Source organism: Corvus moneduloides, chromosome 1 (assembly GCF_009650955.1).
Source record: "Corvus moneduloides isolate bCorMon1 chromosome 1, bCorMon1.pri, whole genome shotgun sequence".
Classification (NCBI taxonomy): domain Eukaryota; kingdom Metazoa; phylum Chordata; class Aves; order Passeriformes; family Corvidae; genus Corvus; species Corvus moneduloides.
The window spans coordinates 75587479-75613907 of record NC_045476.1 but is presented as its reverse complement, the minus strand read 5'-3'; the positions used below and the strand labels follow the sequence as shown (position 1 = coordinate 75613907).

At 39.9% G+C, this 26429-nt stretch overlaps 1 protein-coding gene across 3 annotated transcripts; it reads right to left on the bottom strand.

Annotated features, from left to right (window-relative positions):
- ECI2 (enoyl-CoA delta isomerase 2) lies at positions 1–26429 on the bottom strand. Of its 3 annotated transcripts, XM_032116397.1 has the most exons (12): positions 26314–26429; positions 16107–16162; positions 15428–15617; positions 11445–11607; positions 10463–10561; positions 8548–8739; positions 7657–7726; positions 6191–6293; positions 4506–4626; positions 2369–2458; positions 1383–1526; positions 1–553 (listed from the first exon to the last, which is right to left on the bottom strand). In XM_032116397.1, exons 4-12 carry the CDS (start codon positions 11565–11567, stop codon positions 398–400), a joined length of 1098 nt encoding a protein of 365 aa, XP_031972288.1. In that variant the 5' UTR covers positions 11568–11607; positions 15428–15617; positions 16107–16162; positions 26314–26429; the 3' UTR covers positions 1–397. The 3 variants fall into 3 exon arrangements, with proteins under 3 accessions (XP_031972288.1, XP_031972296.1, XP_031972278.1); XM_032116405.1 differs by lacking the exon at positions 15428–15617 and having other exon boundaries at positions 26314–26406; XM_032116387.1 differs by lacking the exons at positions 15428–15617; positions 16107–16162 and having other exon boundaries at positions 26314–26395.

The window sequence follows — 26429 nt, the reverse complement described above, 5'->3', positions numbered from 1 at the left end:
GTAATTAAATATTTTGATTTATTGTTTCATTAATACAGCATTTCCTTCGCCACAGACAAATAAAAAGAATCACTCATAAGATACTTATTGAAGAGCTATCAAAATAGGGTGCTATAGAATCTCTTGATTCTTTTGAAAGACAATCTGCTTTAGTATTATTCAGAAAACATCACTGGTGCCTACAGAATAACAAACCTTTTTTCCCCAACCTAAATATCCATAATGGATCCAAGGCACATAAGAGTGTATTAATTTTGTGAACCAGGTTTAACCCAATACTCAGAACAGAGATATACCACATGAAAAGATATAAGAATTATTATTTGAAGAGAAAGTTCATTAACGATGACGGCAGATTAGGCTACTGCCAGCTGGTGAATTATTCTACTGGTGAAGATTAGAGTTTTGATTTCCTCTGGAAGAAGCTGACAATAGCATTTACACATTCATCAGACAACCACCTCTCCGTCAGCACTTCACACTCTCTACTGTTGACTGCATGGAGCTTCTCCTTTTCCATACTTCGTAACAGCTGCTTTGACACTGCCAAGGACTGGAGAATAAAGAGAGGAACATTAGGAGGGTGAGTTTTCTATACTTGAATGCTTCAGGAAATAATACAAAACCCTCACGGCAAATAACATCACATCCTAACCCAACTGCAATAACATCACATCTCTCAGCTTTTAGTCAACATTTTTGCTGGAAGTATTTACTGCATTTAATTCCCCAGACTGCTAATAAGGTGTAGAAGGCTCATGGGAAGCAAACCAGCAGTCCACTAAGTGCTCATTATCAGAGTAGATGGTCAAAAGCAACAAAACCCATTCAACTGTCTGCAGTGTCAAATGCAACCCGCATTATCAGCAGCTGGCACAGCTGTCTCCTCCTGTTCAAGGTAACACAAGACCACAGTGACTTCAGTAGTCTTGCCAACTCTAAACTTGGGAGCAGGATCACTGAATTCAGCAAAAAGTAAAGCCACCCAGCATCATCTTGAGCACCCAGAGTGCACACAGTACAATTAATATTGCAGAACCAGTGGTAATATTCTTAAATATAAACTACTGCCAAAATAAAAACCTAAGAAAAGCCACTCAAGGCACTCAGAGAGACACTGCACAGGTGGAGCAGTCAGGTAATTTGTAAGGCTTTTCAGTCACTGCATTTCTCTGGACAGTGCACTATCTTAGATGCACACAGAGCAGAAGAGAGGGATCTGTTTCCCAGAAGCAAAGGGAGAGATCTGTGCTTGAGGGAAAATATAATGATCCTCATTATTTCAATTAAGGATGAAGTGAAATGAAGAGACAGGAGAGGTTTGGCAGAAGAACTGGGAATGCTACAGGCTTACAAGGTGAAGAAAAATGAAAAATACTGACATTTTTGGGGAGGCTTGCATAAGCTTCTAATCTTGCCCAAACTTCCTTCTGGAAACTGCTGTCAGGGAAGACCTCAGTCACAAGTCCCTGGGCACAGGCTTCTGCTGCAGTCAGCTTTTTATTGAAAAGCAACATCTCACTTGCCTATGTAACAAAAAAAGAAAGTGTGATTCAATAAGACACAAGACTTGAGCAATCTGACAGGGAAGCTGCATGCTTCCACATCACATTCATTTTAGTCTCTTGCTTGTTAATATCTGCCCTCTGAAAAGAACAGAGACTAGATTATTATGATGATGATTATTATTGTTATTATTAAGGAACTGCCAGATACTGTCTCCTTCAAAGCCCCTGCTCGAGCAGAGTACTCAGTCCCATCATTCAGGCCATAATGAAGCAGTTAAGCAAGTATCACGCCCAGTGTCAATGCCTGGGCTTCACCACTAGGGACTGGCCTACAGTTCCTACTGTTCACTGCTGTACATGGACTGTACATGTCTTTTCGAGCAGAGCTCCAAGGTTGCAATCTGAAATTACCTCATCATAAATATGTTTGTTCACTTTTGCAGTGACTCCAAGATTTCTAGAACATGTACTGGCAGGCTGTATCTCACTGAATAGAATACTTTTGATACTGGGATATCTATGAAGCACTTGATCTGTTCTTTACAGATTTAAACCCTGCTCAAAAAAATACATTATATTAATGCATGAAACATCAGAGAAGTCTTTTAAACTGCCAAGACTTTTTCTGTGGGATATCAAAAGAAGAAGAAAGGATTTATGCTGTTCTGAGAAAATTTGGATTCTGCTTCTTCATTTTTCTTTCTACCTTTGATTTTTTTTTAAGTTACTATTATGTAGTTTCCTCATTTCTAGAGCAGACAGAGAAAATAAAAGATGGACAGACTACACTTGCTCTCATGGTCAGAGGATACCAACACACGAAGGTCAGATGATCCCACAAGCAGTGTAGTCATTCTTACCTTGGCTAAGCCCATGATTTTTGGAAACAGGTAAGAGGAACATCCTTCTGGGGACTGCCCAAGTTGACTAAATGGGCTGTGAAATGTAGCCTGGAAAAAAAAAAGGAACAAAATAAAGGAAACCTTACATCACAGCATGGAATTAAAGTACTAGCACTTAATTTTCATTTTAAATCTTCTACTGAGACAGAGTTCACCAAACACATCTGAACTGTTACCATAATAGGCTTCAAACGCCATCTGGAATCATTGCTTCATCCTTTCAATGCACCCCAGAGCTGGCTTGTATAATTCCATTCCCTTATCCAACAACCCTATTGATGAGTTACATTATTTGAATACAGCACTTAGAGAAACTAATGTGCAAAGTCTTTACAGAAAGGATGTTCATGTACATCTGCCTTAAAAGTTATTAAATACGTGTTCCAAGTAACTTAGGAGGCAAACAGAATTTTTGCCTTCCTGAAGGCACACCAAGTTTATTCTTCTCCTGAAAAATTCAAGTCACTGAATCTTCTTTCCCCAAATTTTAAGCAAATCTAAAAAGAGCCTGTGCCAGAAATGCAGCAAGGGGTCATACAAAATAATACCATAATTGCAAGTTAGAACTGAACAGTGAACCATCTTTTAGAACAGAGAACGATCAACTTTGAGAAGGCTTCCATAAACTTGAAGATAATAGGAAAATTGTCATGAAGGATAATCTAAGTAAAAGGCTAGCTTAGATCCTATAGAAATCCTCCAAGAACTGTTACCTAGGGTACAAGCAAAAGCTGTCCCAGCGCAGGTAGGAAGGTACCAATAGACTCTAAATAATGAGCTTGTCATGGACTTTAAACACAGACATACAGAAAGTGAAAACTATGTCAGACTGTAAGTATGACACTAATATAAACCTGCAGGGATTTAAAAAAACAATAGAAACACAAGGCAAAGATACGATGCATTTATCAGGCAGTAAAGGAAGTTCAAGTATGAATTTCAAGCCATTCAAGAAAGAAAGATAATATTAACAGGACAAAACATTTCATGCTTATTTGGATTAAACTTCAACTAAATCTATACTAACTCATGGCTGTAAGGAGATGATACGCTGAGTGGAAGTGATTAGACTTCCAAATAGTCTTAATAAAATTGAGAGGTATAAGTAAGAAGATACTATTGAATATGGACAAGTTAAAGTTTGTCAGGAACAACTTGGTATGCAGCATATGACACACGACAGGGAAAACTGTTTTACTGGCAACTTTATAGCAAGGGATCCAGGTGTTAGATCAGCCCACAAGTATGTAAATCAACATATTGATTTTTGACGCCCAACACAGTGGGATGTCAAATCAGAAATACAGCCTGCAGAACGTGGAGAAGTTCTTCTGCTCCACTTCACGTCAGTAAGACATGAGCTGATGTGTCCAGCTTGTGCCACTACGCTTAAAGAGACACAGAGCAAATGGAAGGAGTCCAGAGGAATGTGTCTACAGGCCACATGAGGAAAAGCTGAACAAATGTCAGCTGTTTAGCTCAAAAAAAGGAAAAGATTGAATAGAGAAGGTAAACCTGAGATATATCTAATAGGCTAAGTACACTGATGGCTAAGGTTATTCTAAGGGAGGATGAATATAGACTGCTCTTTAAACTGAAGAACTAGAAACAACAGGTTCACCCTGTAGCAAAAAAAGATATCTATGGACCATAATTGACTGAATAAATCATGCACATTAGACAAGCACATGACAGGAGTGACATGGTCACAAGTGATCTGTAATGAATTACTTCAGCCAGTTACTGAACTTCCATTCCAGAACAAACTTTTTCTCCCCCTTTCACACCTAAAACGGGCCTTACAAACATCATTTCACATCAGCTTTGAAGAGGGGCTCTTAAAAAAGAGTCTGTAAGCTGGAGTTAGTAACTTGATAAGCATAACTACAGCACAGGGAATTCCATGCATGTTAACCACTGATGTACCCCTGATGTACCCCTGTGCTGGTAATTAATACAGACAGGTGTTCCTTGATGTGATATACAAAACCTTTAAGACTTTTCTGAAGTGTTCTTTTCTTTCAGACTACCCCAAATCAAATATTTAATACAGACAGAGGCTTAAAGACTGTCTTGGGATAGGCCATGTACTTACCCTGTCAGAAGCATAGACAAGGTCACACAACCCAAGGACTGTTACACAGATTCCAATAGCTGGGCCATTTACCACTGCAATCAGTGGTTTAGGAAAATCAATAAAATGACCCACAAACTCTCTAGAGGGAAAAGAAAACAGAAGGTGTAAGATGTAAGAGACACATCTCAAGTGTTTTTCATCCAATAGATACAAATTTCAAAACACGTGATTAGACACTGCATAACAAAACCCAAGAGCTAGATAGAAACTACATAGTCTTTGGTTTTTCAGCCTCTCAGAAATGAATTCTAACAAAATAAGAGCTATTTGAAACAGCTGCATTTCCTTAGCAACTAAGAATCAAACATGTACATGTCAGCAGAGCTTTTCTAGTTCCTGCGATCAAGTTATGGAAGTGTTTTCCTCTTCAGTTACAGTTGCTGAATACAGGTCACTGACAAGAGTCCTCTGCCTGTATATCCATCCCAACTCCACCCATGGGATGGCCATTCCCTTCACAGACTCTGTTCTGCAGTGAAGCCCCAACAGGCAGCAACACTGGGATGTTACCACAGCACAGAACTCCCTAGTGCTCTTCTGCACAGGCTCAAGAAACAGCATTTTGCTTCATCTGACAGCTGCTTCTCCATCCAAGAGGTGCGAAATGAATTCTCAAAATCAAGCATTTTCCAAAAGTGAACAGTGTTGTAAGAACTCCATTCCTCTGGCATCTCTGTGCATTGGTTGTAGTGGAACACTGTGCCTATGTAAAAGTAACAGCCCAGCAAACACAGGCTTCTCACAAGAGCAAGGTTAAATACCACAAAGCACACGAGACTGCATTGTGCTGAACACCCTACAAAACACTGCAGGCTGGAACACTTGCCAGGTGCCACTGAGTAACATCTTCACAACAGGCTCACACTGCATCATGATCACATCGAGGGGCACCTGTGACCCACAGAGACAGCTCACCTAAGTAAAAGCTACAAAACTGAGTACTTGCAGTTCATCTTTAAAACATAAATCAAAACCACTGCTTTTCTGTGTATTTTAGCTTTTCCACCAATTGCAAGTGCCTGACGAAACAATCCAACTTGCAAGCATCTCTCAGATGCAATTATTACATACAGAAGTAAAAAAGAAGACAAAATCTGCTTAAGCAGGGAAAAAAAGAAAGAGCCCCTTGTGTCAGATGATATCCCTGATCTTCTTGGCCTTAGAAAAGAAATTCATTTAACTGGTAAATTCAAATTTAAACCAAGATCTCAGAATTACTGGGCAATTTTGAACAAGTTCATTACACCCGTCTCTATTCAAAGAAGTCTGACAGCGAAGGTATTTTGGCACTTCCTGCTAGTGTAGACACTGCTGGATATCAAAAACCCCACAATTTTTTCATGTACAGCTAAAACAATTTTTCATTATATCTGCATGTACTTTGGGAACTAAACAATGAAATCAAGTCTTCAGCATCACTGTATTTAAAAAGACTTCTAATATTAATCTATTTATTTCATACAATTAATACCACTTCCTCCCACACCATCTTTGTGTTTATGCACAGGGTGCGCCCTTAGACACAGTCACCTAAACAGATGAATCGTAGCATAACTGGGTCCCTGCTGTTTTCTAACCATGCCTGCAAATTATATTTTACCCATTACAGTAACTTATGCATATATGAAACCAAGATGTTCTACTTGAGTAATACTGCTCCATCTTTTGCCATCTTCTCCATTTCACCAGGCTGGACATTAGTGAAATTATTCAGATCATTTCCACTACTATAGTAGTCTCCATTTCCTGCAGAGAACACATAGGAGTAAATGCACCAATGGTTTCTGAGTAGGAAAGAGAAGCTTTCATTTATTACATTTACAAAAGAATTTTATCCCCAGTGTCTAACACTGTTAAGTCATTAGAGGGATTTTCTCGAAGTATACACAATATCTTAAAGGACATCTATGGTTTAAAAGTAAGTTTCTGACTGTCAATTTATTGAAAAGAACAATCAGTAAAAAGCCAAAGAACATTAACTGTGAAATATTTGATGGGGAAAATTAATTTTCTTTTTTTTCTGTAACAGTGTCAGATGGAAAAAATATTTTATTTCTTTCCCTGCATACTTCCCCAGGTATTTTTTTTCTGTCAATTCACAAGCATTCAAATAATTAGATGCGAGAAACTTTTTTTTTTAAACAGGACAATGGAAATGTAAGTTGATGCATCTCTCTTCACCCACCTTCAAACTGATAAAGAAATCAAAAGTAGATAGAATAACCTATTTAATATGTGGTAGTTTCACATTTTTAATGATCTATTTAGAAAAAGGCACAGCAGTCTAAGGACAAGACTGACAGCACTGCATTGCCATGACTGTACTGGAAGATGGTTCTTCAGTAAAAAACAGATAAGCTGGTATTCAATGTATAAGCCAGTTTGAGGCACCACCAAAAAAGCAAGCAGCATTTAAAAGCTAGACTGCATGACTTAATTGCCTGAATCGCCCTTTGCTCCATGAGGACATTCACAGGATGAGACCTACTTTACACTGCAGTGCTCTTATTCACTGTGTGCAAAGGAACAGAAAGGTTTGTGCAGAGGTGTTTGCTGTGGACTCATAGCTATACATGTGTTAGACTTTCCAGCTCCAGTTGTGTGAATCACCCTTCTTATCTTGTAACAGCTGTGGTGCCCAGTCATTGCTACTGAAAGGAAATTCAGCATCCTGGGAATGGGAACCAGGTGTCAGTAAAGCAGACAGTGGAGAAGAATTTGCATGCAATTACCTCAGAGTAAACAGGTTTAAGCCCAAATTCACCTTGAATTCACACTACTTAGTTGCCAGCCAAAACTCAAGTTTTGGCTAAATTCCTAAAAAGACACTTCTCTGCAATGAGGATGGACCAGACAGGCAGCTATTCAAAAGTAATAAAGCCCTTAGGAGTATTCCATGTCCATCTTCTCAGCTGAGAAAGATGTTTTGATGTAACGGCAAGCTTACTTAAGAATTTGAAACACCAGCTCGAAGAAAATCTGCCAAAACACCCTGGAAAATCTTTGGTCTATAATATAGGAAAGAATTTCCTCTCTTAATTTTATCTTAGTCTAAGCACAGGTAGGAATTTCATGTCAGTACTGTACTTTGGTATAATATAAAACATACCAGTAATAACTGCTATGGTAGAATCATTTTTTCCAGCTTCTTCAAGTGCTTTGATAACTTCTCTGTACATCTGCATAAAAGGAAAATTAACAAAGTACAAATGTGATGCTGCAAAAGAACATAAAAACGAGATTGACACTGACAACAAGGAACTCAAGAGACAGATTAGCTATGATCCTTTTAAGCACTGAAAAATTTGTCATGCGCAAGAAGTTTGGTATTACACGTGAAGTACTTCTGACCATAAAGACACACACTTGCAATACTCAAAACTTCCAGTGCAAACGTAAAGGACAAAATAAGGTCCTTTGCAGAAACAAACACTGACTTGAAACAGCTAATTTCAATACAGCAGTTTAAGTGGACAAAATAACACATGAAAGAATCAGCAGCAGTGGTGTGAAGACCCTGCTCTGGTATCTCTGCAGTTGTGAACCAGGATGATCATGATGCTTCCAACAGGAGGGACTTACTCATGAAGGTAACTACGGGAAACAGAGGATCACCTACACACATGCAGCAGTGCTGAGCCAAAGGCTGTACAAATGCTTTATTATACTCAAGGCTGCAGTCAAATCTTGCATGCAAACCACAGGCCAGTCCTCCTGCAGTTTGCCGTTTTAATTTAGTGCAGACCATAATCCTATATTGTTTGAAAGAAATCAAGAGACACAAAAAAGCCTAATTTGTAAAATTTTAGCTGAATGATTTCATTTTGTACTAGATGTTTATTCCTTAGGTTGTTGTTGAAGTCACAATACTAATCCCTCATAAACTTCAGACCACCATGCTTCAGTCACTTCTGCTAAACCTGTAGTAAGGACTCTAAAGATTTAAGTAGCTTATCCAGAAAGAAATAAATCATTAATCCTCCCAAGTTCATTTCTTTACCTGATGGTTGATGGCATTTTTCCTATCAGGTCGGTTAAACATTATCTTCGTGATATTATTTTTGGTAGTAACTATTAATGTTTCGTAGCCATCATGTCTGCCCTCTTCTGGAGAAGCCTCTTTCTGCTGGCTAGCAGATTCTGCAGAGACCAGACTTGAGACAAGTTCAGCATATTTCTGTCTGGCATTATCCTGCAAGAAAATAAAATAAATTAAAAAATAGGGAAGAAAAAGAAAGGGAAAAAAAAGGAAAAAATACTAAAAAAAAAGGTAAGATGAAAATAACACACACAAGATTATGAAAAGCTAAAATTTAAATCAGTTACAGTATTAATAAAATGGGTACCTGGATGCAGGGGGAGGGGAAGGTGACTGCTTCAGGACAAAAGAAAACAAAAATCTCTATTATAATATATTCCAATTAAGGGGGTGAGGACGGGAACACGTATTATTTGAACACTGCAGAACATGCTTCAAGTCACCTTAAAAGCAGCAGCAATAGATTCACAAAAGAGAAGTGCATAGATGCTTGGATAATGACATTTATTTTGCTGGAAGAGTGCCCCCATCCATGCCTAAGCTTACCAGAGAGACCTTTGTCATATTGCCAGCATTTACACATTTCTGTGGATCCTTTGTTTCTGCTTTCCAGTTGGACATTTCTCTAACCGAAGTTTTTATTTTAGAATAGTGTTGCCAAAAATAAGAGCACTGAAATGGATCTTACAGCATTTTAAAACTGCTTGAAGACAACAAGTTTTCACTTGCACTAACAAGTTTTCATTTAGCACTAACATGACACTCAGAAGCCTAAAGAATCCTGTCTCCCTATTTCTAAAGTAAGCAGTGATTTAAAAGAATTTTAAGTACTTGGTTGTTACAACCTATTGGCTTGAAAGGATAATATACTTTGAACAATTCTATAATCCATAATGAGTAGCACATGAAATTGTCTATCCACTCTCCACTCTAACTTGAGGAGCCAATTCTTCTCCTTAAGTATTTCTTGACTACTCCTAAAAGCAGCAGGGCCATCTCAAAAATAAATCCAAAACCTCAAGCTAAAAAAAAAATTCAAAATGCACCCCAAAAAACCTAAAGCAGAACAGTATGTTGTATTCATGAAATCATGCAACAATGTTTTGTTTAAAAAAATAAAAAAAGGAAAAATACAAAAAACCCCCTCTATATTAAAGAATCTTTTTGACTGAGCTCAGCAACTACTACTGAGCAGCAGCCCTAATGCAGCACAGCTGATTTGAGAAGTTTGTTTCCTTCATTTAATAGCGACTGAGGAAACCATGGTACCTATATGCAGTCAGACTTACTAAAGCCTGCATGAAAAAGGAATGCTTATGTACCTCTGCATCTTTATTCTTCCGGCTTGCTTCACTTGACTTCTCTAAAGGTTATTAAAGATGCTAAAAATGTCAAGATGTATTGAGAAAGAAAGAATGAAGAGGCTCTCAATACACCAGTTTTTCCTAGCCTTTTAGTCAACAGTGTAAGAGACTGACATTTTAAAATGACAAAGTTATGAATATGCTGAATTCAGAGATTTGGGTTTTGTTGTAAGAACTGAGAAGCTCAATCCATCTTTCTTAAAGACAAGAGCAGAATAGACCATAATACAAAAGAACACTACATTTACTGAAAATCACCACATAAGATCTCTTGCACAAATACAAGCTAGCAGCAATAACGTAGAACTAGGCTTACACACACACACAAAAAAAAAAAATCTCCAAACACTGAAGCAGTAAAGTGATTGAGGAATACAGAGGGAAACATTTTGATGGCTGAAGCAGAGTTGCTCAACTAGCATGTTCTTGTCATCAGCCACTCACTTAAAGACCAGACACTTCAAGGTAGAGTAATCTACACAGTATCTAAGGGAAATTATGGGTTTTGTCACCTGAGACAAATTGCCAAGAGAGTTCCACGCATCCCACTTGGCTTTCTTGACAAAGTCCAGCATACCTGGTTTTGGAGCATTGCAGGGACCTTCAGTAGCCTGAAAAGAGAGTGAAACAAACTTATTTAAACCTTTGATTAAAGTATTCTATGATCAGTTTTCCTGAAGAAAAATAAACTATTGGAAAGAAATATTTCAAGTGGGAAGCAGGAAAGAAAGAAAAAGTACATTTATGAGCTCACTATTATTAATTAGTAAAGCTACCTGGAACCATCAGCTGTCTTTAAGGTTTTTTGAAATGAGTTACTGATTGCCTTCCTCAACATAACAAGCCACAGCCTGTACTGACCCTGCAGTCACTCCTGATCCACCAACACTTCCCCAAATACCAATACAAGCCCTGCTATGGACATAAAGCTATTTCTAGAAAGGTCCCCTTTCATGCTGTGTAAAGAATAACCTTCACTCAAACTGTGGAGGAACAGTTCCTTGAATTCAAAATAGACAAACAAAAAACCCCAAACAAAACTTACAATGACCATACTAAAAAAAAAAGAGAGGAAAATACCACAGAAATCAACTGTCAAATGTCAACACCATTATATTATAGGCCCAGATAACTGTAGATACAAGAAATTTAAGAGGAAGCATGCAGCCTACTTTTTTTTTCCTAGGCATAAGCCATTTTCCAAAGCTGAATCAATATTATTATATGGAAGGCATCCCACAATGGATGTAATTTTGCTCTGTTTCTTTGAATAAAGGTTCCTACTCAAAGCATAAAAAAACAGGTTTGGCTTCCCTCAGAATTTAGGCATTTTAAGGGGCTAAAATTTCAAGAACAGAATTTGAGCACGTAAAATCAAGGGCCTGTTAATGCACAATACATTTGAACAGCCTGTATTTTAAATAAATTTTACAGGTCCATCCCCTCAGGTTATAAATGCTCCTTACTAAACAAAGTAAGTCAAGTCAAGCCTACCTGTTTAAACAAAGCATAGAGTTTCAACTTGGTTTCATTCCCAGGATCCTTTTTCAAAAGCTTCAGCTGTTCTTGAGCCTTTTGGAAGTCCTTCTGGCTGACCTGCATGGTGGCTGCAGCCATGTGCAGGTGAATCGCTGGAGTGCAAACAGCTTGTGCTGGCCTGGGAGTAAGTGGGGAAAAAAAATCCCATTATTTGACTTTTGTGAAAGGCTAGAGGAGAAACAAATATGCTGCTTTTTAAGACATTTAAAGTAAATGTGAAATATTACATACAACACTAATCAAAACAACAAGAATGATATTAAAAGTCACAAGAAAGTTGCTTTAGAAGTTCGCTTTTGCTATGATATAATTAACCTTTGGAAATTATTAAATTTTATTAATTATTTAAATCTCACCCCCTTGTTCTCAGCGCCTTGAATAATGCATTCAGTTCTGGGCCCCTCACTACAAGACAGACATTTTGGTGCTGGAATGTGTCCAGACAAGGGAACAAAGCTGGTGAAGGGTCTGGAGCACAAGTCCTGAGAGGACCAGCTGAGGGAGCTGGGGGTGTTTAGCCTGGAGAAAAAGTGGCTCGGGAGGGACCTTACCACTCTCTAAAACTGCCTGAAAGGAGGGTGTAGCCAAGTGGGAGGTGGTCTCTTCTCACAGATAACAACTGTGAGGATGAGAGGGAACAGCTTCAAGTTGCACCAGCGGAAGTTTAGATTGGCAAAGAAAATCTTCCTAATATCCAGACAGGTGGCCAGGCACTGGAAGAGGCTGCCCAAGGAAGCAGTGGAGTGAGCCACTGTGCCTGGAGGTATTTAAAAGATGTGTCTATGTGGCCTCTGGGGACGCAGTTTAGTGGCAGATTTAGCAGTACTGGTTTAATGGCTGGACTTGATGATCTCAAAGGCCCTTTCCAACCTAAATGATTCTATGATTAGCAGCTTTATATGCCCACGAACTGAGGTGAGGATGCAGCCTGTCTGCTTTGTGATCTTTTCAAGTGTGTGTGCTTCTAGCTAGAAACATCTCAATTTGAAAGCCTGGTTCTCCAATCAGGGCAGCACAAGTGAAGACTAATTTCAAAATGTTCTTTGAAAAAAGACTGTCTGTAAGCCAGCTTGTAGGCACTTAAGAAAAAAAAAAAAGGCAGTCAAAATATTCTGGGAGAACAGCTTCCCACCACAAAAAGGCAATTCCATCAAAACCTCCCGCAAAAATACCAAACCTAACCCAACTCTACAATGCTTTGTAAAAACAGTTTTATTTCAGTAAAGTTTGGTATCAAAAGCCAAGAAGTCCAATAATTTTGACTTATTTCAAGAGGGTAAAAGCATGTTGTCACAGGGTTTTTTTTGGTTAAATGGCAATATACATTAAGCATTTTTACTATTTTAAAGTGTTTGCAGTTTATGTCTGAACCTTCCTTCTCTATTCTATTAAAAAGAAAAATAGCCTAACTTTCCCTACTCTAACTTACAGACACACCTGTCTTGTTAGAACATCATACATAATAGATTTCATAATCAGTCTCATTTGAAAAATTAATGAATATCTCAAATGGAGACTGACAGAATGCTTAACCAACTCAATGTTAATATTTCAGTTACAGGACAATCATTTAAAAACCATGGAAATACTGCCTTTTTATACAGCTTAATGAGAATTTTAAAGATGTTCTACAGCCTACCTCAAAAATACCCTCATTGCTCTTATTTCTTAAAGAGAATTCAATTTCTGCTGCAAGCCTTAAAGCTGCAGGCAGAAAGTGTGAAGAATGTGAACTGCCCCCCATTAATTTTATTCCTCTTTCATTTTATGCAGCTAGATGGTTTAGGTGTCTTGTACAAATGTTTGTAAGATCTATTGGTTTTATGTCCTATTACAGCCTTTCTTCGTTAATAAAATCTAAGTTCTGACATTTTGGAGATACCAAGTTTGAATGACAGACATGGAAAGAATTTTTTTTTTTATACACAGAATTTCCTTTGAAGTGAAAGAATTTCAAAATTTGCTTCAAAATCTTATGCCAGTAGCAAGAAACCTATCTGAACAATACAAAACGGAATAGGCTAGCAGAAAAGGTTGCAGGAACAGAAAGTCCTTTTAATTGAGTTGATGCATTGTAAACTTATTATTAAGATAGAAGCGCATCCAGACAAACATGGGGTTAACAACTCTCACTGTAACCAATATTCAAGCTGGTGTGTTCAGAAGCCTCTGTCAAGAGTTTAATGAGTTCATCCCTTAAACAGCTGGGGATTATTTAGCCAACTTGTGGACTTCGTTTCCAGCATCAAAAAAAGACTTTCAACAGGAAAAAGTGCACCTAAATGGACACAGATACAAGTTTTTTAATACTGCATCCCTTTCATTAGTCTGCTCCAGAGTCCCAGAACATGACCCTTTCAGATCCTATTTCCAAACATGTTTTTGAAATCACATTTACAGGAAGAAGAAATGAGAGCTCAGGAAGAATAATTGTTTGTTTTGGTTTGGCTTTTTTTTCCCTCCGATTTTGCTAGCCACCTTTGGAATTACTGGAATGCTACTGTCCCCAAGATGATCTGTGTATCTGCTACGAATTTTCTTGTCAGTCTAGGCACTGACTGAGGTAGACCCCATGTTTAAAAATGGAGATTTGGGTTTACACCATGTTTGACAATCTGGATTTCACTCCAGCCTGGCTGTGGTCAATATCATAAAAAGGCTTTAAGAATCTCTTTTATATACAATTTGATAATGATCATAAATTAATGAAAGTTGAGGATGAGCAGCTGGGGAGAAGAGAATGCCATAGAAGCCAGTCTGAAGGTATGTACACAATATTTGCTGTTAAGGTTGGCTTGGTTTTTTGGGGTTTTTTTTGGGATTTTTTTTGGTTTTTTTTTTTTCATTTAGCAGGTCATGGTTCTCTTCCTTATTATGGATGCAAAGTAGACAAGTTAGAAGAGAATGAGAAAACAATTAGGTGAATAAAAAAATCTGGCTGGGGAAAAGTGGAATGATCTTTCAGTCAGTACAGGCTCAGAAGAACTTTGCTGTTTGGTTATATTCACTTTTGCTTGTAAGTTAAAAAATGTTTGGGTAAAACTATCCACTTCAAATACTTCATCTTTCATTCTTCTTTTCCTCCTTACCTACTGATTTGTAATAGGAGATTGTGCAACCTATTAAAGTCTGTTTATAAGAAAAGGCCTTTTATCTTTCATTCTTCCTTGCTGCTTATAGCTCAATTCTCTGCAGGACTTGATGATTCACTCCATTCCCTCTGCCTTCTGATCTCAACAGACATTTCCTACACATCAGAGATGCTCATCAATTCTCGACATGCTAAGGCTAAGCTGATTACTATGATTTCTCTATTAAAATAACAACAAAGGATGAAAACACAAAGGAAAAATTAAGTTCTTTCACAATTAATTCATCTTGGACAGGACTTCATTCTTCAGAGGCACAACAAACAGCAGTAAGAGAGCGCCTCGATCCCAAGTAAATCACACAGAGTGAGGAGATGACTCGACACCTCTCAGCACACACAGAAGCGCTGCCACCTCTGGCACTGCACAGTGGTGCTGTGCCACAGTCCCAAGGGCAGAGGAGCTGGAGAGGCTGCTGCAGCACAAGGACGGAGAAGCAGGAGGGGCTGCTGCAGTACATTTTGGGACAACTTGCTCCCTCCATCTGCTGCTCTCTTGCTGTGATACTGAGTCCTTCTTAGTCACTCACTGAGCAAATCCACACCCCACTTTAGTGGCCACACTTTGTGGAAACCATGCAAGGCAGGCAGAGAGCCTGGAACCTGACATACAAGCTTTTAATTCAGGCAGGAAAAGAAACCTAGGAAAGGCAATCAAAAACCCCTCTGTATTTCCCTTTCTCATCTACTCACAGCAACAAAGCAAAATGATTTCCTTCACAAAGCTTCCTGTTTATGGCCCTGCACCCTGTGGACAATTAGCTGCCACTGCCCCACTGCTACAAATTACCTTCACTGTAGTGGCACCCACAGAAGAGCAGAGAGGGCTCGGTAACCTCCCCCAGCTGGGTAAAAGCCAGCCCCCACCAGAGAGACAGAGTCACAGAGGAGTCACAACTTGGCAGAGCAGTCAGAGTCCATGACAAATGCCTGCATATTCCTGCAAGACCAGCAACTGGGGATTTCGCAAGGTGTACACTCTGAAAAAAGAAATAAATCCTGGGCATCACTGCCTGAACCTGAAACATCCAGGCTGACAATCATTTCATGTTTATTCCCTTGTTTCAGACATCTCTTTGTTGCTATTCAGTCATTCAGGATATCTTGGAGGCTCGCCATTCATCCTATTCATTCTACCTGTTCACTTAAATGTCTCTCATCCCAATAAAAATTCAAATCTTAAATTTAAGATTTCAATTACACTGAAAGTAATTTCTCACTGTTTATATGATTCACAAAAAGACTTCAAAGCCTGTTAAAGGCAAGCCTCTCACTTCTGTGTAGCTCTATCACTTGCATAAGGACTTTAAAAGAGTTAAAAATGCCAACATTTTGTAAAATACTGACTACTCACTTTCTAACTTTTAAAGCAACATTGCAGTTTCCTCATTAGGATTAAACAGAAGTCAAAAGATCTCTTTGCACAGGAAACATCAGGTACATTCAGCAAAAGAAAGGGATGGATATACCTGAAATCCATCTTCCATTTACTTAGTAAAAGTTTTCTTTTAAACGTTAGTAGATCCTGGGGAAATAAAGCACATAGAAAAGCAGTTATAAATCCCATTAGGATTAAAAGCAGCGGCTGGTGCTAGATACACATGGGTTTAAAACTCCTGAAATGGAAAATGGTCATTTTACATTATTTTAAGCAGCTTTAGGGAGACAAGCATGAAAAAGAACAGGAAGTGTTGTTAGACAGAAGCAAGAAGCACATTAAACTGTCACTTGGATGAATCCTGCAACATCTTTTGTCCATTATGTTTAACACTTCAGATAATGTGTGCAACATCCCTTCTTTGCCATGATCACTATCTCAAGGTGCTGTCATTTTTTCCATTGCTCTTTCCACATGTTCCTCATGCAGAACAGTGAAGGGCATGGTAACCACCCCATGACATTTCCCACACACAAAGGGTATTACAGCATCATAAAGTGCTGCTATTTCTGCTCATGTCCTTTCCATCTTAAGAGAAAATAAAATGAAATACTGGTTTGCTGCTGCTATTGTTTGAAGAGTTGTATGGGTTGGTTTTTGTTGGTTGTTTTTTTTTAGCTATGACACAAAGCAATCAATTCCCACAAACCTCAAGATGCTAAGTGTTTGGTTATAACCTAACACAAGCTTCTGACTGCATGCCTCTCCAGAGTCCCTGCAAAGAAGAGAGAGAACATTTCCCAGCCCAGCCCACAACTGATTTGCAGGTGTCAGCCAGACCTTCAATTGTTCTACAAGGTTCAGGAGCCTAAAACCTATCCCAAGAGCACCAGCAACTGCTCTTAGGGGTGCTCTGAAGTCACACAGGAGAGTAGCTCAAAGAGACCTCCTTGCTCCCTGTCCTCCTGCTGTGGGGACATATCCATCCACAGCGAGGAACCACGCGTGCTCTCTGCCAAGGCGGCTGGGGCGGTCCTTCCCTGCTGGTGCCTGGACAGTACCACTCCAACCAGTTTCAGGCTTCAGCCCCCCTCTTTCAGTAGCACTTCTCTCATTTTGATCCTCTCTTTAAATTATCCTGATTTTTCTCCCCGGAAGGGAAAAGGGATTTGGAGAAGGAATAGCAACTTTGGATTATTAGTTCAGATACATCAAGGGGCACAGGAGCAGAGCTGGTGGGAAAGCTTGTCACCACTGGAAATTGCAGCAACTGCTAGGAAATGAGGTGTGTGAGGGGAATAGAAACCTGTATTTAAACTGTAACCATGAGAAAATGAGTGGACCATCTGAAAAAAGAAATTTAACCTGATACACCAACTTCGCTCATTCCCCTCCTCCCAAGCCTTCATATCAGAATCTCTAACAAGATGAAAATAAAAAGAAAGTTTGACAAATAATTACAATGAGCAAAGCATTAGCAGTACCACGCTTCCTTGGCAACCAGGAAAATAATATTTATCATTTTCCATATTCACTTGCAGTATTTTCTTCATGCAGTAAATGTAAAAGTTGTACTTCATTTTGCTGACAAGAGGAAGCTATTGTCTATGCTGTTAACACAAAAATGATTAGAAAATTTTAATCTGCAGATTCCCCAAGTTATCATTCATCATGCCATTGGTCACATTCTACTGAATCCAAACAGATAATAATGTAACTTTAAGGACTCATACATTTTTTTACATAGCCCGAGCACTCACACAGCAATGTAAGAGCTTTTCCCATACAGATTAAAGTGGAGAGGGCTCATTTCTGCTGTATCTCTCCAGTTATTCTCCCCATACAAGCTACCTAGGTCTGAGCTGGGAAAAAGAAGAGGCACCTGAAAATGCTAAAGCAAACTGAGCATCCTGTGGCATGTTTGGAACACTCATGCTCCTTTGCTGTTGGAAAAAAAAGGAGCGCTATGGAGAGCGTAGATGGTAAATTTACAGATAAATTCTGGGTAGTTTCTTCTGGCTGTAGCAGTTTCTTTCTTTATGCCATCTTATTACAGGTTGCTCCCGAAGAAATTCAGATCATTTAAATATACACACTACTTCTCACCATACACTTTTTTCAGTTGAGTTTTTTTTTCTTTTCTTGCTACTAAATTATTTTTTTATGTGTGCCTCTCAAATCAATGATGCCTGTTGCTGCTGTTAGACTTCTGGCTGCAAAGCACTCTTCCTCTAAGTTGTATAGACAGATTGTCTCACAAATAGGAGTTGTGCAGTAGGCAGTGACACTATAATACTAAAAGAAACCTCAGCTTGACAATTTTTACACTAATAAAGGCAAATTACTTCAGGTTTTTATTTCTAGGTCTGTCCTTTCAAGTTTCTTCTCTTATACTGGGAAAGGTGGAGTAACCACTAGGAGAAGAGAGGTGGTGAGCGAGTGGCTTCATGGTACTTCAGCTGAGGTTAAGCCACAACAGGCCTTTTTGATGCCCAAGGTGGGGCACAAAGGGTTGAGATAACAACAGATCTGACCAGAGCATGTTAGAACAAATTTGTTAAAAGCATTGATTAATTTAATAGCGGCTGGTTACAATGCTGTTCCATTTGCTCAGAGTTCCTGCATGTGGGCTCACAGTCCCTATTCCATCCATGGGGTCTTATCAGCATCGAAGTTATTCTCTAGAAATCAATGCATTTGTTCATTTGGGGATGAAAAATACCAAGTTTTATTAACCATGGCGATACCATGAAGGAGATGATGACTCAGTAGACAGAACTCCAGCCTTCCTAAAAAAATCCCCAAGCCGTAAGGAAACAACTATCCATCCCTTCCTGTTCCACCAGCATAGTCCCTGGCTGTACCCCACTATACTGCAGCGTGGAGTAAACTAAAATTTATTGCTATCAGGCAATAGGAATGTTTCTAGTGTTCTCATATTTCCAGTGTTCCTAACTAGTAGAAAACATCAGTGCAAATACTCTATAAACAATTTGCTTGCTGCTACTTTAATAAACAAAGAAATGAGAGTCAAATTCTTTTCTCCTTTACATTAGGATGTTCCAAGAGTTGCTCTAAACACAAGTTTTGTGTATAAATCCTTATCAGCTTTTACTATTTTACACTCCTACACTGTTTTGACATATAAAAACGGGAGGATAATTATGTGTCTGTTGGCAAATTGAAGTGCTGAATCACTGTTGTTTAGTGCAAGTGGCTCAGCTGCGCTTGATAGTTTCTTTTTCAATATTAAAGAATAGCTAAGAATGAAGCCTCTAGATTACCATTCACTGAGATATGAAATGCTCTGATCTTTGTGCTCTGTACAGGCAGAGTTTTATTTTACTCATTCTCTCATCACAGCTGCTGGAAGGGAAACTAGGATCATCTCCTGAAATCTCCACAAGAATTCTCTTTCCAGCAGAGTAACTAACAGAGTCCTAAACCTTTTCTTTAGGTTGCCTGGACATGGTGAATGACCGAAGCATGAGAGAACCTCCTGTATATTCTCAGCCCATATAAGACACCTCTATGAGCAGGAAGATTTACAGATAGATATCCTGTGAAACACATTTGAAAGTTAAAAATAAGAACATTAGCATAAAAAATATACAGCTGCAATACTCATACATGTGACATTTGCTGAGAACCACTGAGAGTTTATTGCAGCATTTGGAGAGCAGCAAACTCAAATAGGTTCCTTACACATCCTTATCCAAGGTTACTTAACAAAATGTTATGAACAAATACTCAAAATAATTTTGTTGCTAATGGAAAAAGGAAAAAGCCATTTTGATTTGGCTTGCAGGGACAAATCTTCTTGGTTGTATGAAGAGCAAGAAAACATGTAACTAGTTTAATGTTAACAGCCAACATAGGCAGGTTTCTTGATGCGGATACAACCAGCTGCTGGAGCTCCTACCCACATCAGAACACACACTGACACTCCTCATAGTGCAGCTGAATCAGTGAAAGGAAAGAAAATTTTTCTCTGAGGCTTACTTTCTCTCCTGAATCCATGACACCTAGATACAATGGGGGTGGACACAAAGAATACTGAACAAAACAGTAACAAAGAAGTATTTGCCATGGCTTATCCTGTACAAATCCAGAGCTCTTTCAGACAGCTTAGAATTAAACACTTTAGTTCTAAACACAAAGTAGCACACTGCTCTTGGTTTTGTCAGTGTTTCCAGCATCCACAGTCAAACAGACCAACAGGTTGTCTTTAAAGACCTGGAGCAATTTACTCAACAAAAATCCAATGAACTGAAAAGGAATTATACACATTAAAGGGGACTTCGTCTCATGTCTTACCAAGACATTGTAAAAAGCTTAAATTATAGCATTTGGAAGGCTGCACCTAAAGCAGCAGCTCCCAAGACAGAGGCCAGAGGATCATGTTGAATTGTGCCAGTTATAAGCGGGGATGCAACAAGGGTGGAGCCAAAGTGGCTTCTATCATTGTAGAGATCATGAAGAACTGTTGGTCCGGGAAAGAGGCGGACAACCCATATAACTTGGAAGTTCTTCCTCTGAATAAAAGTGTGCTTTATCTGGCATCTTACTGGCAATTAAGTAAAACAACACAAAACCAAACAAAGATTCTTTTGTTTCAGAAACAGGCTGACTATACTGACACGTTTGAAGCAGTCAGCATTTTACAAGCATGAGTATCATGGTATGAAATGACAGCATATTTGAAATTAATGGTTAGCTTCTAAGGATCAAATTATTAAAGAATTATTGACCATTCTATAAGCTATATACTTCTTACACCAGACCTTATACCAGAATAAATATTATCACAACACCTTACCAGAAAAACAGTAGCCACTCTTTTGGAGGGCCAAAGAAACAGCAAAGAATCCATACAGCACAATATTTCTAAACCTCAATAAATCATTTTTATTCCCAATTAAGAATGGAACCTCTTTTATTCAACACCGGTGAGACCACACCTGGATTACTGATTACTGCATCCAGTCCTGAGTTCCACAGCACAAGAGACATGGTCATACTGGGAAGAGACCAGAAAAGAACCAGGAAGATGGAGCATCTCACATTGAAGAGAGTCCTAGAGAACTGGGATTGCTCAGAAAGCTGTGATCCAAGACAATCCATCCTCAAGACGTCCAGACACCTTGGCTATGAACTGTGAAATCCAGCTCAATTACATACAGCTTGCTGCTCTGGATTACATTTTGTTGATTTTAAGCACTGTGTGTATTTCCACTCAAAACAGTTTAAGAGTGTCCTTAAATAAGCACGTAAGTTTACCAAGACACTTCTCTGGAAAACTATCCAATCAACTCACCACTACCTTTTATCTTTTAAATTGTATTGGTAAACCAGCATGTGCAAACAAAAAACCCCTGCAATTAACATGAGTATTTGCAGAGAAAGCCTCCCATTAAGAGAGTTATTTGTTCATTTTCCTTTGACTAGTTAAGCCCACAGTGGATTAGTTTATTCCAATGGCTGTGTTTCAGAATCCTAGGCCTTAAAGAGAAATTCAAGATCCATTGGTGGTATAAAGACCCTTTCTGAAATACTTGAAAGTTACCTTACAAATGCTAGAAGAAGCTGATTTTACTAGTATTCTGCAAAAGCTTACTGCAAAAGTCAAATGGCACAAGGTTTCAAGAAAGGAAAGAAGGTGGTTTCTTTAATACATAAAACAAAAGAAATATTACTACTTAAAAGGTAAGTAAAGTATGATGAGCTCTCTAAACTTACTATTGACTTGCACCAACACAGAAAAGACTAAGCTTGGGGAAAAAGTAAGTTTAAAATCAAGGCAGGTATGTGCTCTGCTTGCTTTTCTGGTGCCCAGGCAAGGGTCTGTGACCCACATAACTCACAACATCAACTAGAACTACAGATCTGACCTACTAAAGATAAGCATGGTTATCTCGAGCAGGAGGAGCAGAGCAGAGTACCTGAGCACTACAGAATCCAGCATAAGCCAAGGAGAGCTGATAAACGGAAATCTGTCATAGAAAAAGATGTTGGTTGATAGGAATAGCAAAGAGTCGAGCAAGGTGCATTGGTACAGCCTGAAATATAGCACCAAGAGGCACAAGCGTTAGAGACTCAGAAACCAAAACACAGGAGTCTGTGTAAGACAGCAACAGGGAGTAAAAACATACTCCACAGGGCTTTTGTGGTGTAGGATCAGGGTATGTGTTTTGTACTGTGGATAAGACACAGCCTTTGTATGTGGACACTTTTCCCATGTCAGTGAGCCAGGATGCATTCCCACTCAACCGCTAGTGGGTGGGGAAGTTGGCAGGCAGATGTTTGGGAGGCTGCAGGACATCTGCTGCCTATGCCACACTGAGATCAGGAGGGAAACAAGACCCAACTCACCTACATCTGGGGAAAAGCTTCAGGCATAAAAGCAACTTCTACTGCCAGCACCAGAGGTTTTGGTACAGACCCCCAGGAGACTCAGGAGTGTTTGCAAACAGAGTTTTTAAGAATATAGTCTGATCTATTACTTGAAAACAACACTACAAAAACCTCGTCTTCCTCCTTGTAAAAGGGAATTGGATTAGGGATGACAGCAGACAGCCGGAAAGAAAAGGAAAGCAGCTGCTACAATACAGAAATAGGCCCTGGTAGGAGGAAAGTAGGTGAAGAGGCAATAGTGTCCTCTTTGCTCAGCCAGCATGAGAACATCCGAACAAAGCTACTAAAATCTGTATGTCCATACCCAACCACAACTATCTGAGTAAGATCGACAGAAAGGACTAGACATTTCCCACCACAGGGATACAAGGCAGACTCTCTCTGAGGCCAAACAGGTCCTCATGGCCAAACCTGGAAAAAAGAAACAGAACAGAAAAGCGGATACCACCAGACTTACTCGTCACCTCCAGGATGACAGCAGACTCAAAGATGTTTTCCACAAGGCAAGGCTTACATGTCCTCTGGGTGTGCTGGCATCCACAGTTCCCCCCAATATTATCTCTCCTCACATATTAAAAAGAAGTAAACAAAAACCTGTGATGCAGGTAATACAACATAAACAGCAACCAAGAAGCCTTTTCAGGGAATGACCTGGAATACTGAACTGCTTCCCACTGAATGAGGCCCTGAGCACAGGCATTTGATGAAACAAGAAATAATCTCTCAGCTGCAAGAGATCAGTTCTTCCTCCACCCTCAGTGGAGCAGCTTCCTCATAAAAGCACAGTTTCAGGGCAAAGACAAAGCTTCTGGGCCCTAAAGACCCAGGACTTTACATCTGACTGGCTTAGTGGGAGGCAAGGCAGAAAAGACCCATAGCTCTTCTCTACGTGTCTACAGGGCTGCAGTTAGACAGAGGTAAAGGAGGAGATGGAAGGGTTATAATGTCCTGCTTTGCCATAAATGTATCAAAGGGCCCCTGATATAATGACCAACAAATGCAACTGCACTACCAAACAAAGGGTAAGCAATTCAGGGAGCAGGATCATTTAACTCCCAGGCAGAAGTACAAGAGGGCTGAATAAGGACTGTTGTGTATTGTCCTGGAACTTTATAACACCTGAGCTCCTGCTATGTGGGTGGGCTGTAAACATCCAGATGTTTTGTCATGAGATGATGAGGGGATGCCAAGAAGAGATTTGGAATGCTGCTCAAGAGACAGATGGAAGTGAACTTGAATTCTTAAGACTGCTGCCTCCCAAGCTGAAAACTAGATACTGTAGTAAGGAGAGATTTACTGTAAGCAGGAATCAGGAACAGGGAAAGACCAACACGGCTACAAAAGCAAGAAGCAGCCAACAGCGTAAGAGAAAATTTACTGGTTTTCAATTCACTTTACTTAAAGACCAGCATTTAATAGTGCTCCTATGAAACAGGCTTTTCTGAGAAATAAAAGAGTAGCTCATGGAAAATTGGTCTTTGACAAGATCTGACCTCCTTTAAAGCTGCTGAAATAGCTGAACCAAGGACTACACTTGGAAGTTTGCATGTGACAATGTTACTGTCTCAGTTTGACCAGAAGAGTGCTCTTGGAGAAAGTCTCTGAGCTGCTGCCAACTCCACTCCCTTGGATTGTGCAGCACAGCTGTCTTGGCACATACAAGTCAGATCCCTTCTAGACTACATAAAACTGGGAGATGTCCTCCAGCCACAGACAGGCATTCAGTGCTGGGATCGCACGACAACTAGACCAAAGGAACCCCTCAGAACAAGGATAGCACAGATGCAGGTTTCCCAGCAGCAAGCATTCAGTGCCCAGTGGTCTGCCTGACCAGATATGGCTTCACAGCAGTGGTGTTGCGGGGCCTCCAACCTCAAAGATCTGAACGCAAAGACTGTCAAGTACGTACAGCCCCAGTAAGACTCTTCTGAATGTGCACTTGTGTCAGCTTTCCCCCTCCTCAAATGAATTCAAACTTGAAATATTATATATTGCAACGTGGCAGGAAAAGAAGAGCCTGTGGAACTCAAAATTCCATTTCTGAAAGGGTTATGAATGTCTTGCTTAGGAAAACAAACAAACCAAAACAAAGTCAGAGGAATCCTTGCATTTTGCCTTTAATTTGTACAAGTCTTTCTCTTTCCCTGTTCCAAGGATACGACTCTTTTTTCCAAGTTTAGACTGCAAAAAACGCTTCCTAAATTCACTGGCACAGCAATGTTGCTAGTGTCTTTGATATAATTCTGCTTGCATACTGCTAATACAGAAAACAAAGCTCATCTGTCTGGTGCTCTGGCATTGGAAAAATTGCACTACTTTCCTTTAGTATATCTGATTAAAACACCAAAAGCATGAACCCATTATTAATACTGATGTATGAACTGCTATCTCATAGAGAATCTTGCCATTTCAAATAGATGTGACTCCACCAGCCCAATGATGATCAGCAGGCCAGTCTTTTACATGTTTTCCCAATTTAGAACTGCTTTCCCTCACTCTCACTGTAACAATTTAGCTACATTAAATTAATATTATTTAGCTGAGAAAGCTTGCCTAGAGAGTTTTTTTTTGAACTGAGGGCAGAAGTCATACAATTCTCTTTTTTCTCCCTCTATCTTATGATGTTCATGTACTTAACTTCAAATAATTTCTTACAAAGCTTTGGGTGAAAAATATTACAATTTAATGCATAAATGTCTTACAGTCTTCTGGTCAAGATGCACTCGTGTCTAACTGACTTGGATACTTGAGTAAAAGCATTTCACATATGAAAGTGTGCATTATAACAGTCAAATATGAATGTTTTTAACAATCAGAGTATCACACATCTTTATTGATATGATGATGCTTGCTTCACTATCCCATTTAGGAACTTGTTTACCAAGTATACTTAACGCACCAAATGCTTGCTTTTCCTTTAGTATTAAGCTATTTTTGACTGGAAGAGGAAATTCTATGAATTAGCATACTTTGTGATTCTTATTCACATACAAGCAATTTTATAGAGGAATTTCCAATTCAGCCATTTCAATTAAAATGTTAATCACGCAATTCCAAGTGTAATTGCAACTCAAGCCATCCCTTCTGCTTTCCACTGCCCAGCTAACCCTGAAGGTGCACAGCTCCTACACTGCACACTCCTGCACGTGACACTTTATTTGGAAACAGCTTAGAGACAGTATACAATAAATAAAGGCGTAGAAGATACTGCATGATTATTTGGAAAGCCAAAACAGTCTTAGCAAGAAGCCCTAATTAGCTGGACCCACAATTAAACTTGATTTTGTCAAGGCCAGGCTGGATGGGGCTCTGAGCAACCCGGTCTAGTGGAAGGCATCCCTGCCCGGGCAGGAGGGTCGGAACTAGATGAAGGTCCCTTCTAACCCGAACCATTCTATGATTATATGACCGATGGGCCTGGTAAAGTAAAATAAAATACAGAAAACAAGAAAAGGCCAAAACACATTCTCCTCTACATTTCAGTACGGTTTTGGATACCTCACCAACAATTTTTCTGCTGGTTAAACATTCGCCTCAGGAAGGCATCAAACACAGGTTTCCCACTCCCACGCTGTGTTCAAACACTTAAAGGTGGCTGGTACGGCCGGAGGTGTCCCCAGCTTTAGCAGAAAGACTTCCCCCGTTTTTCAGGATGAGAGCGGCGCCCGGCCCGACGCACTAACGCCGGGGCCATCCAGGGAACGCCAGCCCGGCTCATCCAGCGGCGCGGGCAGGGCAGCACCTGCTCTGCACGCCGAGCCCCGGCGGGAGGGAGCTGCGGCTGCCCAGCCCCCGGCAGACGACCCCGGCCCGCGGCTGCCGGCCCCGGCCGACCCGGCCCTTGAGGGGCCCCGCCGGGCAGCCCCGGTGCGATCGGCACTCACCTCGTCCCGCAGAGCGACCGCCAGCACAGCCTCCGGACAAAGGTCAGGGCCGGGGACGCCATAATCGGGGAAAAGAAGGCGGAAGGGGGGAGGAGACACCAAACCCCGCCCCGCCG